Source organism: Bombus pascuorum, chromosome 8 (genome assembly GCF_905332965.1).
Source record: "Bombus pascuorum chromosome 8, iyBomPasc1.1, whole genome shotgun sequence".
NCBI classification, from domain to species: Eukaryota; Metazoa; Arthropoda; class Insecta; order Hymenoptera; family Apidae; genus Bombus; species Bombus pascuorum.
Window position 1 is genome coordinate 16,725,542 of NC_083495.1, and position 13,888 is coordinate 16,739,429.

Below are 13,888 nucleotides of genomic sequence, written 5' to 3' on the forward strand. Positions count from 1 at the left end.
CGCAAGAGGTGGGCGAAACTACTCCCACGCCAGTCGGTGGTTAATTATTAACACGGGCCGACAGAGGGACCGTGCGCAGCGCGTTAAGAGGGCGCGTGTAGAGTAACGGGCCGATATATAGCTGCGTGGCATCAACCCGATTAAGGCGATCGACTTTGCGAAATCGACGCAACATCGAGCAGCGGATACGCTGAAATTTCTCTGATGGATCTTTACATTCGAGAACGATCTTCTCGAAAGAGGCAAGCGTGGAAAGACGCGCGAACGTGGTTAAAAAATACATTTATCGCGTATCGTTTAAGAGGAAGGAAAGCGGAATCGCTCGAATCGAGACTTGGCAGCGATTTGGCGGTGGAGAATGTGCGCCAAAATCGAGCCTTTTGGCTGCGCGCCTGCCGAGAATACGTGAGCAACCCCGATGTAGAACTTCGAGCGACAAGGAGCGAGAAAAGCAGTCGATAACGTTGATATCGATTCCCAAAGGAAGAGGAAAACGAGCACTTTACCTCTCTCCCTCTGATTGCACTTCTAGCAGCGAGAGAGCAAAGGAAGGTCGTAAAGGATAGAACTTCCCTATATACGTATAGATACACGTACACGTACGAGTATAATACAGGCGCGCATACACACGAGCCTAGTCCCCTTTTAGTCCGCGTGTCTCTTTCCCGTGTCCGCGCTTTATTTCCCCTCTCTATACACGGTGGTATAAGCAGACGACGATGTCCTGCCTCTGTACGCTTTCCAGGAGAGGAGAGTCGTGTTGACGAGAAACGACAAGGCTGGTTTCCTAATTCGAATTTAGGTGTTGGGCGGGTTGGCAAGTGGGCGCAATGCGGTGTCGCGCTGCGGGCATTTGCTCTTTCTCCTTCGATCCTTCCTTCCTTCTACTTCTCCATCGCACCCTCCTTCCTGCTTTCGCTCTCCTTCGCTTACCCCCTGTCACTGTCAACGAGCGCTACTACCCTGTCTACCAAACCACCGCGTTAAGTCTCTCTAACGTCTCCAACCACCTACTTCCTCTAAGCCAGATCGACCGACCTTAATCGACCTTTTCATCTCGGTGATCGTGTTTCCTTTGAAAGCTATTTTCTTTCCAACTTGTAACCTCTGTATTTACGCTGCAATTAGTTTACTTCTGCGGTTCATCCGAATGTTTAACCGTAAGCCGTATCGTGGCGTACGATCGAATTTCCCGGTGGCTTTATCCAGACTATCTGTCGCGATCTATATAATTTATCGTTTTTTTAATTTATCGTTAAATTTTGTTCTTCGCGAAAACCTCGAACATCTTTGTTTCGTCGAGTAAACGAATTGCGTGAAAAATATTATTTCTCGTCGTCGTTGCGATATTTTCACGGTTTTGCCGCTTCCTAACACGCTTGTATCGAAAACAAAATTTGTTTCCAGCCTCTCGTCAAGAATTTTACGACTGCTAAATAGCAGGTCCGCGCGATGCTGTTACACGATCGTCGACGCGAACTCGACGAAACTTACCTTCTGGTACGAAAGCGTGTACATGTTTGGCAAGTCAGAACGATAAAAAGAAAAGAAAGCGGAGAAGGTGTTGTGGACTAACAGTAGCGAAGATGGAAAGTAGCTTGCCTGGGCGAGCTATTGTTCTTTGAGAAAACATGCGAACCGCGAATGCTTAAACGTTTTGGAAATTTACCGAACAACCGCGTCAAAATTTCATTGGGAAGCTTTCTAGCGACTTGAAAACCCGACATGCTAAGCATGAACAGAGAAAAGGAAAAGCTTTAACAAATTATACGTCGTGGTAAATATTTTCTTTGGACGTAAGATCGAAGTGAATGAATAAAAACGGGATAAAGGAAAGAAGAAGAAGAAGAAAGAAAGAAAAGAGCGGCCATCTTCTTAGGCGATTCGCAACTGTTAGATTTTTTAAGAGCTTTCTCGTCCATTCGCCCGCTATTTCTATCCTTTTCATCGCACCGACCACTCTCGCCGCATCTTCGATACGTCGTCTCTTCGTTCGAGTACGTGCATACATCTATGTATAGGTATATTCGTTATCTCTTGAAATTTAATCTGTGCGAAAATATATTCGTTATCTTGACTTTAACGAAACAGCATCGTTCGATAAAAGAAAAAAGTCCAAGTGCAACCGTTAAAAGAAAGAGTAAAAGAACGGTAAAAGAAAAAATACGTACACATACAGCGACGTAAAATCTAACGTATTCGTCTCGAGTAACTCTGAAGTGAATGCTTACGCAGGAGATAGCGTTCCAACGTAAACCGATAACCTTAGCGTGTCTGGCAAATGTTTGACCACATACATAATATTTTTCGTTATCTAAGACACTTGTATACTTAATCTTGCTATGTATGTATAAGCATGCATATACGGGATTATAAACGAAGAAAAAAAGTCGACTAAATAAGAAGCATCTCGGATTTCTCCATGTATACGTTCCGTTGCTTCCCCTTTCCCTTTAAACGAGAAGTTCAACTAAAAGTTTGCAACGTAAAGTTTGCTGTCTATATTTTCTTCGATTAAAACTTCCCTTACAAACATGTTATACGCGTAACGACGATCGAAAACATTTTCCACTTACCTTGTTCTTTTTCTGGAACTTTGACCGGAACCTTCTTATCCGGTGCCTTCGGTGAACAGTTTTTCCGTGCTGGTTTAACCGTTAACGTCGGTGGCACCTACGGAATATATACGAACGTTCAAAGCATATTGATAAATTATTCATCCGATGGCGCGCATCCAACTTAGAAACCATAGTTATCGGAAAATGACTCACCACCTTCTCGGATCTTTCACCGGATGGCAATCTCGCGACAGCTGCGTCAGGGCTATCTTCCGGCGGCGGAGGTTGCACTATCCAATTGTATTCGCGTTTTTCAACGGGTAGGCCCCATCGTTCGTATTCGAGGCTTTGTGTTCGCAATGTTTCGTAACAGTCTAAACAGACCACTGCGAAATCTCCGTTTTCCAATAACAGGCTCTTCTCTGGTTGTCTGTGATATCTCAGGAAAGGAAAGTCCTTCACTAGCAACGCTCTGACGCGTTTCCTGTACGTCGTAATACCACAAACGTAACAGCAGTAATCGTGCGTGTTGTATTGCCTTTCCGCAGCATTCGCTTGTTGACCACTCGGAAGAGATTCGTAACGACGCCACTGCGCCAAAAGTGAATGATAACAGAACGTGCATACTAGCGCAGAACCGTCTTCCCTAAGTTGCTCGGCGTTCGGCGGAGACTGATGACGTAGTAATTCGGGGAAAAATGGCGCGTTACGACCCTGAGGCCGACCATACAACACTCTTGCGAGGGTTAAATCACTATGCAGGCCACATAAGAAACAATATATAGAACTGCTCGATGTGCCTGGGTTACTACCGAACGTTCGATCCGAACTAGAACTCGGTGGGGTGGCGATTGATCGATTCACGTCGCCGTTTGGATGTGGACTAGGAATATCGTACCTAAAAGATGACGATAATAAAGATTCGAGAGAAAAACGCGATTACCATGTAAAAGGTTGTCCAAAGATTTTATTTGTACAGCGACTAACCTGCGACGTTCTAAAGGAACTCGTTCGGCATCCATACTTTCCCATTGTTGGGCAAGATGATTCACGCAGTGAGTACAAGCTAACACCCTACCGTGACTATCCATACAGGCATTTTCCGACGTACGTGCCATTCCCCTTAAACATGGAAAATGCATAGCGTGCGAATTCATTCCTTCGGGACTCGTAGACAACCTTTCAACGACAAACAAACGTGACGATTAATGCCCGTACGAATCGAAACGACATACGTAACAAAGAATAACGGCAACTCTGTATATCGTACCATTTCATGTGAGAACGAGGATACAATCTCTCACAAATATAGCACCTATAGTTTTGGCCGAGAGGAACGGTCCCATTTTCGGCGGGCCCGTTGTTCGGTGAGTTTCGTTGCCCAGGGGTGGATCCTTTTATCGTCGCGCTACGTTGTTTGTTCGTAGCAACGCTCGATTTGTTCAAATCGTACGGTTTGAAACGAATATCACTGCCGGCAGAATTGGCTGGGGACTTTGACACTACCGGTCTCGGAGAAGGACCCCGCTGTCGAAAATCCACCATCTGCATACACGCTTGACCCTCGCGATTTTCTTCACCGAATAATTGCTGTCTTTCTGGCAAATTTTTATAACAAACGGAGCAAATTTGCACCAGCCCCTGAGGACTAATAGGACTAGCTCCTTGCGGAGGTCTCAGAGAATAAATAAAAGGATAGTACGTCTCCTTCTCGGGATTACGACAGCAGTAAATAAGTCTAATATTTTTTGAAGGGTAGTCAAGCGCGCAAGTGTAACAGGTAAAAGTAGTTGCTTCTATTATAGCTGCTTGCCGTTTACGAAGCGTGTAATTCCGATCACCGTGTGGAACTCCTTGGTCGGTGTATTCCTTCCATTGTAATAGAAGATGATTTTGACACGCTGAACAGGCCTATAACCAAGGAAACGAATTAAATCCCAAGTACAGGTATTTACACGGGCGATTAACAAGAAATAACGAAGATGATACACGTACTTGTACACGCCCAGCGCTATCCATTGGTCGGCTCCTACTTGGTCTTGGATGAAGCATCAGCGAAGGGAAAAATGGCGAGGGACTGGCGGAAGGATGTGGCGGGGTTGGCAGTGGTTTCGCTGCGATGTGACTAAGTGATCCTCGTGTGAACTCATCCCCACATACGTAGCAGACTTCCGTAACCGAATTTTTATCCGGCATCGAGAGATCTAAGATATCAGTGCCGGCACTCGACGTCGATCCTCCGCTGTAAATGGCTGGAATCGTTCGATTAAAACCCAATTTAAATATTATAACACACAATTATAAATAAACATCGTAAAATGTAATTCTTGCCCGAGTAACAAACATAAATTAGAGCTTACGTTGAGGTTGTGGTGGTAAAGCTGGTTGCGGTGCAGGTGAACTCCTAGGTGCGTGTCTTAAATCCAATGCCGCTTCGTTCGATATTCTCGAATCTTCTACAAGCTGTCGAGGACTTTGTAACCTTTGATGCGGCGATTGCAGTCTTTGATGGGGAGATTCCATTGCAAGCCTCGCTTGTTCCAAGTGTCTGTGCGTTTCTGCTGTATTAGAATGTGGTCTTGGCAGTTCAATGGAATTCGACGATGGCCTTGTCTGTTGTTCCACTCTAGGCGATGGTGAATTTAGCGGAAGTCGCGGAGAGATTCCAATCGGTCGGTTTTCGGGTCTGAGCTGCGGAGTTTGGTCATTGGTTAAGCCCAGGACTTGAGCCGCGTATTCCCCTTGAAGAGCCATCTCAGCTCCCGTAAATGGACCACCGTCGCATCTTTTTAACCAATAAATTCTTTGACTATGAGGTCTAGCATCCTGTTCGTAGCTTTCCCATTGTTGTAACAGCAAGGCGTAGCAAAGACTGCATGCCTTGACTGCTCCGCTTCTAGCTCCCTCTCCACGATACCCATTAGGTGGTTCATGGGATTCAAGAAATGGAAAGTAAGGTTCGTTTGGCGCACCACCCGGACTTGGTTTCACTCTCAACCAATATTGTTCCCCGTGGCCTATAGTACCGCAAACAAAACAAACCCTGGCACCTCCTGTATCCTCCGAGGATGAGTTTACTTGTGGGTTTGCAAGCGATTGCCCGTCAAGTCCCGGCTCATTTTTCACATATAGATTACCTTCCATCATGTCAGGAAACCATTGGGTCTCTTCAATGCCCTCTTATATATCTCTGTTTGGCACACATATACGATCACAAGTTACAATAACCGACAAAATTTTTGAATTTTGCAAATATCTGTAAAATAAGAAAACATCTTGTTAGTCTATAACCTTTTACTATTATTATTATTATCATCATTATTATCTGTATTATTACTATTACTATTACTACTATACGTCTCAAATAAAAAGCTTAATAGCGACGATCAGTACAACCGATGCCTTATATGAAATATAGACGATAAGGAGTATAAAAGGACTCGAGGAATATCATTTTGAAATGTTTTGCAGGATCTGATTGTATATCGATAAGTTTATCATAGCATAATCGTAACCCTGTTCTTTATCTAGCGTAGAAAAAAAATTCAGTTCTTGCAAGCGCGAAGAAGCAGATTTATTTAATTACATAATATGTATTAATAACTCTGCGGATTAACCAACTGTTGTACAAACAGAATTTTACAATCAACAGAATTGGCTCTTTCATCTTCTTAATTACGTTTGATTCCAATAAGATAAGATCAACCGTGACACAGCCTCAAAACCTACGTTATTGCAATCATAACAGTACAAAGGTGCAGAAGGGTGCAAGTAAACAAAAATGTTGGAATGTACATTTGAAAACCGTCGTGATAAATCCAACTAAATTTTCGAAAATACTGTATTTTATTGCTCGGAAAATGGTTATTTCGAACGGTAAATAGGACGTATTGTTAACCGTTGTACACTCTTATCGTTTGTGAGAAGTATTGCAACGCACGATGCTTTTAGAATACCGTAACATGTGGTATTTTTGGAGCGTTGCTACATCGACGTTTACCGACACCGACCATAGAACACTTTTTCGGATATCGGCAATAGTAAAAGAAATTAAGGGATGGCCGTTCCGTTTGTATCGTGTTTATGGTGATTTCGTATAGAATATAATTTAAGCACACAGGTAAGAATGAAACACGAGCACGGATCAAAGGTAAGCACTATCGAAGAAATCGATCGGATTATGCATTTTTCAATGACCAGAACACGGTTACCAGCAGATACAGGGAAGTTTGTGGAATATTTTTCATTTTTTTTTGTAAACGGGAAGAAATTACGAATGCGGTTAAAAGTGTTTAAGGTAATGGTTGCGCACTGAACAGAACCAATTTGTATATTCAGGTTTTCGTGATTGAGATTCAGTCGAATCGAACGATCGAAAATCAGGATGATTGAAAGTAAAATTAGAGGAATTTTGACGGTGAGATAAACGGAATAAACGTGGAAAAGGGATGTTGGATATCGCAGACAAGGCACCCGTGCACTCTCCTCGCTACCGAAATACGCACCCACAGGCACTTTCGTATGCACACTTTACGTTTTACATAAAACACTCACATTTTCACAGTTCGGATTGGGTAACCACCGCATCGCTACTTCGTGGTGGTAATTTTGATTGGCGATACGTATTACTTAGGCGAAGCAGAGCTTCCTTATCTCGGATTCTAGTCTCTGCCATACGTGGTCGAACACCACACCGAGTTGCGGGGTGTCACCTTCGAAATAACGTTGTGCTTCGTTACACTCATATTTACATGCACAGTGTATCGTCTAACACGACCCGAACCCGTACTACACTGTCGCATACATCAAGAGTACAATAAAAGAAGTTGCTCGACTATGAAAAATACATTTTCTGATGGCACAGGACCGCGACTTTGGCTCAATTCACCGCCATGTTGCAAAATTGCGACCTGCTTCCCATGATGCCACGCAGCTTCGTCATATGACAATGCCGCTGCGTGAACCAATTAAAATGTACGACGCACGCGCAGACATCGCAGATCCTAACTCAACTGCTGCTCGGTATAATTTGGCGCCACATTAAAAATTTTTCCACTTAAACGGTGCTTTCGTTTCTATCTACGTATGCTCTTTGTTATCCGTTTTATTCGCATCATAAAAATCGTTTAATCCGAATTCGATCGAATGAAATCAAACGTTAAACGCGAGAAAGATAGTTTTTCTTAAAAGCGTTAGATTTTTTAAAGCGTCGTTCGAATATCATGGAACTGTAGGATCTGTGAGAATCGAAATTAAATCAAAATTAAAATACGAAATACGAGTTTAAATATAAATAGACGATCCAGTTGCCGATTGATTGGTGCATTAATCCTTGGATCGATACGTTTAGACTTGTAACCTGTTGTTTTTAGTTACGCGTAAATATATTTGTTTCAAAATTCATTTTTATTCGGTTTATCCGTCCGATTAAACCCACCAAAGTTTTATTTACATGTCCGTACGTACGGTAAAACGATTAAAGCGAAAAATATAGAAGTACGAGATTAATTTTATCTCGCGTGTAAGATACAGTGGATACGTTCATTGAACTTTCCATTGAATTTAACTCGCAAAAAATTATAAAAAGATTTGATGTAAAAAATCGTTTACGACAACCTACACTCCGATATCAGCAAAGCGATTTCGTTGCGCGAAAGTAATCGACTCGCAATTAGACGCGAGATGTACGTACGCTTCTTTTCGTTCGTTTTTAACATTGGGAGAAGGCGTGTGGAATAAACGAGAATAAAGGGTATACAACGGTTGATATTTTATAATATTTAATCAACAGGTTGGGACACTGTACCTTTATAATGCTAAAAATTATCTTTTATAGTGTGTATCGGTCTCATATGTATACACCACTAATTAAAGTGGAATCCTGATATAATACTAAAAAATAATTGGAAATACTTTAAAAATACTCTTTGCAAATGATAATTCTTAAAAATCCATTCTCTCGTATATCTTTCAAGTTTCTACCTTACAGATCTAACAATTACAATGATTTGAAATTTCTTCGCATTTATACAGAGAGTTAATCACAAATATTTTGTTTTTTTTTTTATCATAACGATGTTATCGTTGTAATTATTATTAAACTTACATATATCGAGTAAACGCATAGCAGTGGTAAAAATTGTTTCCATCCTCGAGACCACGGACCATCGATACTACGTGTATACGTATAAAACGGTTTGTTTATAGCGCGTGCTTGGAAAATTATCACCTAACGAATAAAAGCACGTCAACGTTGAACGTCGACACAACGTAATTGGAGAATTTCGAAGAAAATATTTTTATTTCCGACCATGAAGAAATACAATGCACCGATACGTCTGCTTAACTTTGTATTTGAATATTATTGTTGCATATCTATTACATTTGCGTTTTCGTAGAACCCTTCGGATCGGTATTTGACTTAGAAAAGCAGCGTAATCACGATTTTCGTAACAACGATAGGTTAGAAAAATACTAAAGGGAACTAAATGGCATACATAGATGAGAGATGTAAAGCGCTACGAATGTCAGGAAAAAAGGGATTACGCTACGTCGACTTAATGCTACTGTTTCTTCCCTTATGAGTAATTACCAACTAGATCTGTTTTGCATTGATGAATGACTATAACAATTTCTTTGACTTTCATTCTCCCCGGTATCCTCTGTTCCGACGAGCGTTCGAGTCTGCTGAAACGCCAGCCACGGATGTCGGACGATAAAAGAGTCGTCGATCGAGGACGCGAAAGAAGAACGATGTCTCGCGAGTAGACGATATAAATAATATGTTACGATATTTGCATTCTATTTTCTTTTGATTGGAAACAGCCTTTTCTCGTGTGTGCTCCTTCGAAACGAACTATCATCGATCTCGTGTCAATTGTCTTTTGCATGCAAAGCACATCGATTAACATATGCATTTCTTTTATTACGATTTTCTCTTACTTAAAAGATGGCATTCGCACCGAGTTTGTTAAATCAGATTTGACATTTGGCGAACTCGTGACTTTTACTCGCTTGACCCTATCCAGGGGTTATCTCTCACTTTTTTTATGTACATATAAACAGATATTACCGTAACAAGGTTTCCTTCTTGTACAAGACGTTTCAAAACAGAGATAACTCGTCCGTTCCTCGAATGCTGGAAATTCCACTTATGTAGGCCATTCGTGACAATAAAATTGATACAATTATCACGGGTCGCTCTCAATGAAGAAAATTTTATCGCGCTAACGATCGATCAATGGATGACCTAACGATCGAGTGACGTGAGATTCGAGTGACTCGGATGAAACGTCTTCTAGAAGAAGGGGAGCGTTATAGCAGTCGTTTTATAAACCATATCGCGTATGCATAATGAATACGCTATATTGAAAATACGAACGGTCATCGATTTTAATAAACCTCGGTGGCTCTACCGCCTTAGGTAACTAAAACAAAGTTAAAGTACGTACGAAAGAGAGAAAAGAAAAGAGGATATAATATACCTAAGAGGAACAAAAGTGTCGAGAAGCATAATAAACGACGCTTAAATAAAATGAGAAAACTCGTTGGTCCAACTGTCGATAAAAGTAAACACATCTATACACGACGCACGAAACTCTTCGATAAAATAAAATATACTACTCTCTCTTGGAAACAATGACAGCATCGTTTTTCAAAGATCAACGCTGCTAATAGCACTTTTCGGTCGCGCGATTAAGACGATAACGTTATTACTCGATTAAGAAGTATACATACATGTATCGTGTAACATTATTACAATTACGTCGTAGATACGTATTTAAACGAGAGAGAGAGAGAGAGAGAGTGAGTATGTGTGTACGGGCATACAGTAAAAGTTTGTTTATACGAACTAGATTCATTGAAACGAAATTTCAGTTAATGCCCGATTGACCGCCGAACGAAAACCACGCGTACTCTTATTATTCGAACGAGGAAGCGTAGACGGCGAACACGATCTTGTTATACGGATTATTCGCCTTTGAAAGGGCTCGGTTAAAACAGAGTCGTATTCTTCGGTTTTTCGAACGTTACGGGCAACGTCGCGTTTCTTCGTCGATGGTGGTGGCGGCGACAAATCATTCGCGTTTTTGCGGCGTTGGAACGAACGAAAGAAGAAGAAAGAAAAATCGATCGTCGTACGGATACGACACGAATGTACGGGAAAAGACGATATAGAATGCGGTCGATGCGTGCGATTTTGGCGTAAATCAAAGGAATAATAGGAGAAGAGGGAAAGACAGAGACAGTAGGATAAGTAGAGACGGGAGGAAAAACTCAATGCGCTCTCTCGATCCGACAAGCAAAGATTCTGGAGAAGAATGTTGGAGAAGCGCGAAACGTGTTGCAACGACGTTCTCAAATATCGTCAGCGTTTACCACGGAGCTTTCGGCCGCCACCAAGCTTCTCTTTTGAATTTCCTCGGTAGAAGAGTTGCCGTAACTAGGTTCGATGGATTCCGAGAGCAATTTCGGATTGTGCTTGTCGACGTGCGTTAGCTCGATCGGAAGATATATGGTGCGACAATGGTCGATGTCGGCTCGACAGAGAGGACAACGTTCGCATCGTCTGGCGCAATCCAAACAGGCTACCGCGTGTCCGCAAGGAAACAAGGCGGTGTCTAAACTACGGTCCATGCAAATGCGGCACAGCATCGCGTCCAACAGTCTCGTTAGACATTCTCGAGATTCCTGAAAATCGAACAACGTGAAACAGTTGTTTTTCTAGTTCTTCCGATTCGATCGAAATTCCTCGATTCGACGAAATACCTTGCATTTCGGATCCTCGCAGTCTCCGCAATCCTGCTTCTGCAAAATTTCCTTCTCCTCTGGCAGGCTAACGGTCGCAGCTTCGCAGTAGAGCGCGCGCCGCGCGTTGTCGTACACCTCTCGGCACGTTCTACGAATATCGAACACGTATTTCTTTCCCAACGTGGAATCCTCGTTGAATATCGAGATAATGGTGCCCTGTACGTACAGAGAGAATAACGGAATGAGTAGGTGCGGAAAGGATGTCGTCGTTGTTTTCAAATACCTTCAAGTCGCGTATAAATTGCGCCGTAACCGCGCTCCTGACCGTCTCGCAGCTATAAAACGCGTGCTTCTCGGTAATCGCCCGGTAAAGTCCACTGGCGGATTGACTCGAATCTAATTTGAAATTTAACGACGTCTCCTCGCCGTCGAGCGACAGGTAAACTAAATGAAACATTCGACGTTGAGTGGTTGCGCTCTGTATCGCCGTATATGGTATGCTGTAAAACAAACAGGACGATAATCGCGTTGCGTAAAATCGCTGCTCCGTGTCAAGTCGGATGGATAAAAAGTTGGTCGGGTAAAAGCGCACCAGATACCGCTAACGACGAGTTCGCACGCGACCACGGCCAATGCGCTCCATCGAAAGCGGTAATGCTCGAGCGAAGCTTCGAAACTAAAGAGTCTCGACGAGTCGGTTCGCTCGAGTTGATCGCCAACTTCTTACCGATCGTGAATCGAGTCGGCCAACAACATCTACCACGTACTTTTGCGTTTCCTCGTCGTGATTACGATAAACCGTGATACCATGTGGTCCGACTCCGATCATCGACACTCCGTTGTACCCGAATTTGCTGTGAAACATCTCCTGGCCGAACGTATCCAAGTTGGATATCTCCTTCAGTAACCAATACTCGGCGGTGGAGGTTTTCATCGCCTGGGGACAGAAGAAAGAAAAAGCGTGGATGAATCGCGACGACGAGGAGAACGGACGAAACGCGCGTGGAGAAAAATAGCCGCAAACCTTGATCTCCTTGTGTTGTTGAACTATCCGATGGAGAAAGTCCTGAGGCCTGGATTCGCACGGCTCCGCCGTTTGGATTTGACAACATTGCGAGTAGAGCGCGTTCGGTGGTGACATCGAATCGTAATCACCCGTGTCGGCCTGCGCTATCAAAGCGACCAAACGTGCCACGGAAGCCCAGTCCGACACTTTCAATCTACCCTCGAGTAACTCCAAACGGGAGTGCAAGTAGAACTGATGCCTGCAATCAGATAAACAGATTCCACCGTTGCGAGAATTATTATCGATTAGCAGCGGAGCGTGACGTTATCCAGCAGCTCGTCGCAGATGCTAACATGTACGTGAATACAAAGGAACGCGTGGATAAATTGTAAGGTAGAAAAGATATATATATTTTGAACATTAGAGTGTAAGTACAAAGTTTGGAATACGATACGAGCTGATCCAGATCCGCACGCCTAGCAGCGTTACCCTTATTTATGAATGAAAAACCCTGAAGCCAACGTTGCGTGTGTACCGTTTATGGTTTGCCTTCGACGCAGTCTTTCGTCTATGCGCTGTCGATGGCTTCAGTGCTTGAGAAAACTAAAGACCAGATGTGGAGTTTTCCTAGAAGCGACGACCACTTCAACAATACGGATGTACGTTAGTTTCACGGACAAGCGTAACGAGAGACGTCGTCCGTATGTAACGCGCTAATAGCGTATCGACGATAAATCGATAAATCCAACGACGGAGAAACTGCGCGAACGCAGTTTCGTATACGACCGCTGCTTCCACGCTCGAATTTAACGGTTGATCGAAATGGGCAGAGTTCCGATCAACTTTGGTAAATTCGAGCTGTATCGTTCGACGGGCGACTTTGACACGGGTCGTTCGCTACGTTTGCCAGTTACTCTGCTCGCCAATGCACGATTATCGGCGCGATCGATCGACACGATTATCCGTTTTTCGAGTCGAATTTCGATTCGAACTTTGGCGGGTCGCGAAGAAACGCGATCTTATCGGCAAACGGTTTTCCTAATTTCGTTGCTTTTCCTCGCTCCATCGCAAAGTTCCGCGCGATACGCGATGGTCTACGATCGTCAACGAGCGTGTAACATCAACCGCGTCTCGGTCCGCATCGGGGATCAGGCCGCGCTTCGGAACCGATGGGCTGATGACGGAAATAAAGATGTGGCGACGCTCGGCGACAACGTATGTCGAACGAACCCTCGATATCCCAACGGTCCTTTCGCCGAATTTCGTTCGATAACGCCTAGCAAACGCGTGGATAGTGGGGATATCGAGAGACGACAAAGAAAAAAAATCAAGTAGTTGTAAGAGCTTTAGTCTTGAAAAGTCGCGTCGGGAGCTTAGAAGTGAATCGCAGTTGGTGTAAACCAAGCGCTTTATTTTTGTCTTTTATTTTTCGTCTTTGATTTCTCTTTTTTATTTTTACGTGACAAGCGCGAAGAGCTTGTCAAACGTTCGCGAGACTCTCGCAGGACCGTTAACAATCGCGCGGAACACGGTTCGCCAACGGAAGCCGAAGAGCAGCAGCGTTTAAACGTTT

General features: G+C 43.4%; 3 protein-coding genes across 4 annotated transcripts in view; all 3 read right to left on the reverse strand.

The window, feature by feature from the left end:
- The window catches only part of LOC132909515 (uncharacterized), a 46,566-nt gene extending 38,999 nt beyond the window's left edge, over positions 1 to 7,567 (reverse strand). Inside the window, exons 1-7 of one of the 2 annotated variants that reach the window (XM_060964383.1) lie at positions 7,113 to 7,567; positions 4,919 to 5,814; positions 4,554 to 4,810; positions 3,829 to 4,469; positions 3,546 to 3,737; positions 2,775 to 3,456; positions 2,577 to 2,673 (exon numbers count right to left, since the gene is read on the reverse strand). In XM_060964383.1, the coding sequence (XP_060820366.1) occupies positions 2,577 to 2,673; positions 2,775 to 3,456; positions 3,546 to 3,737; positions 3,829 to 4,469; positions 4,554 to 4,810; positions 4,919 to 5,705 (2,656 nt within the window). In that variant the 5' untranslated portion in view covers positions 5,706 to 5,814; positions 7,113 to 7,567. Of the gene's footprint in view, positions 1 to 2,576; positions 2,674 to 2,771; positions 3,457 to 3,545; positions 3,738 to 3,828; positions 4,470 to 4,553; positions 4,811 to 4,918; positions 5,815 to 7,112 lie in introns of both variants that reach the window. The other variant, XM_060964382.1, reaches the window with a different exon arrangement.
- LOC132909535 (E3 SUMO-protein ligase ZBED1-like) overlaps positions 1,038 to 13,888 on the reverse strand; it is a 57,509-nt gene continuing 44,658 nt past the window's right edge. The window contains exon 5 of the transcript XR_009658552.1: positions 1,038 to 1,048. The gene's annotated coding sequence lies outside the window, so the exon portion shown is untranslated. The remainder of the gene's footprint in view (positions 1,049 to 13,888) is intronic.
- The window catches only part of LOC132909551 (E3 ubiquitin-protein ligase MYLIP), a 37,491-nt gene continuing 32,361 nt past the window's right edge, over positions 8,759 to 13,888 (reverse strand). Inside the window, exons 3-7 of the mRNA XM_060964456.1 lie at positions 12,334 to 12,574; positions 12,077 to 12,246; positions 11,593 to 11,809; positions 11,328 to 11,525; positions 8,759 to 11,249 (exon numbers count right to left, since the gene is read on the reverse strand). Of these exons, the coding sequence (XP_060820439.1) occupies positions 10,917 to 11,249; positions 11,328 to 11,525; positions 11,593 to 11,809; positions 12,077 to 12,246; positions 12,334 to 12,574 (1,159 nt within the window). The 3' untranslated portion in view covers positions 8,759 to 10,916. The remainder of the gene's footprint in view (positions 11,250 to 11,327; positions 11,526 to 11,592; positions 11,810 to 12,076; positions 12,247 to 12,333; positions 12,575 to 13,888) is intronic.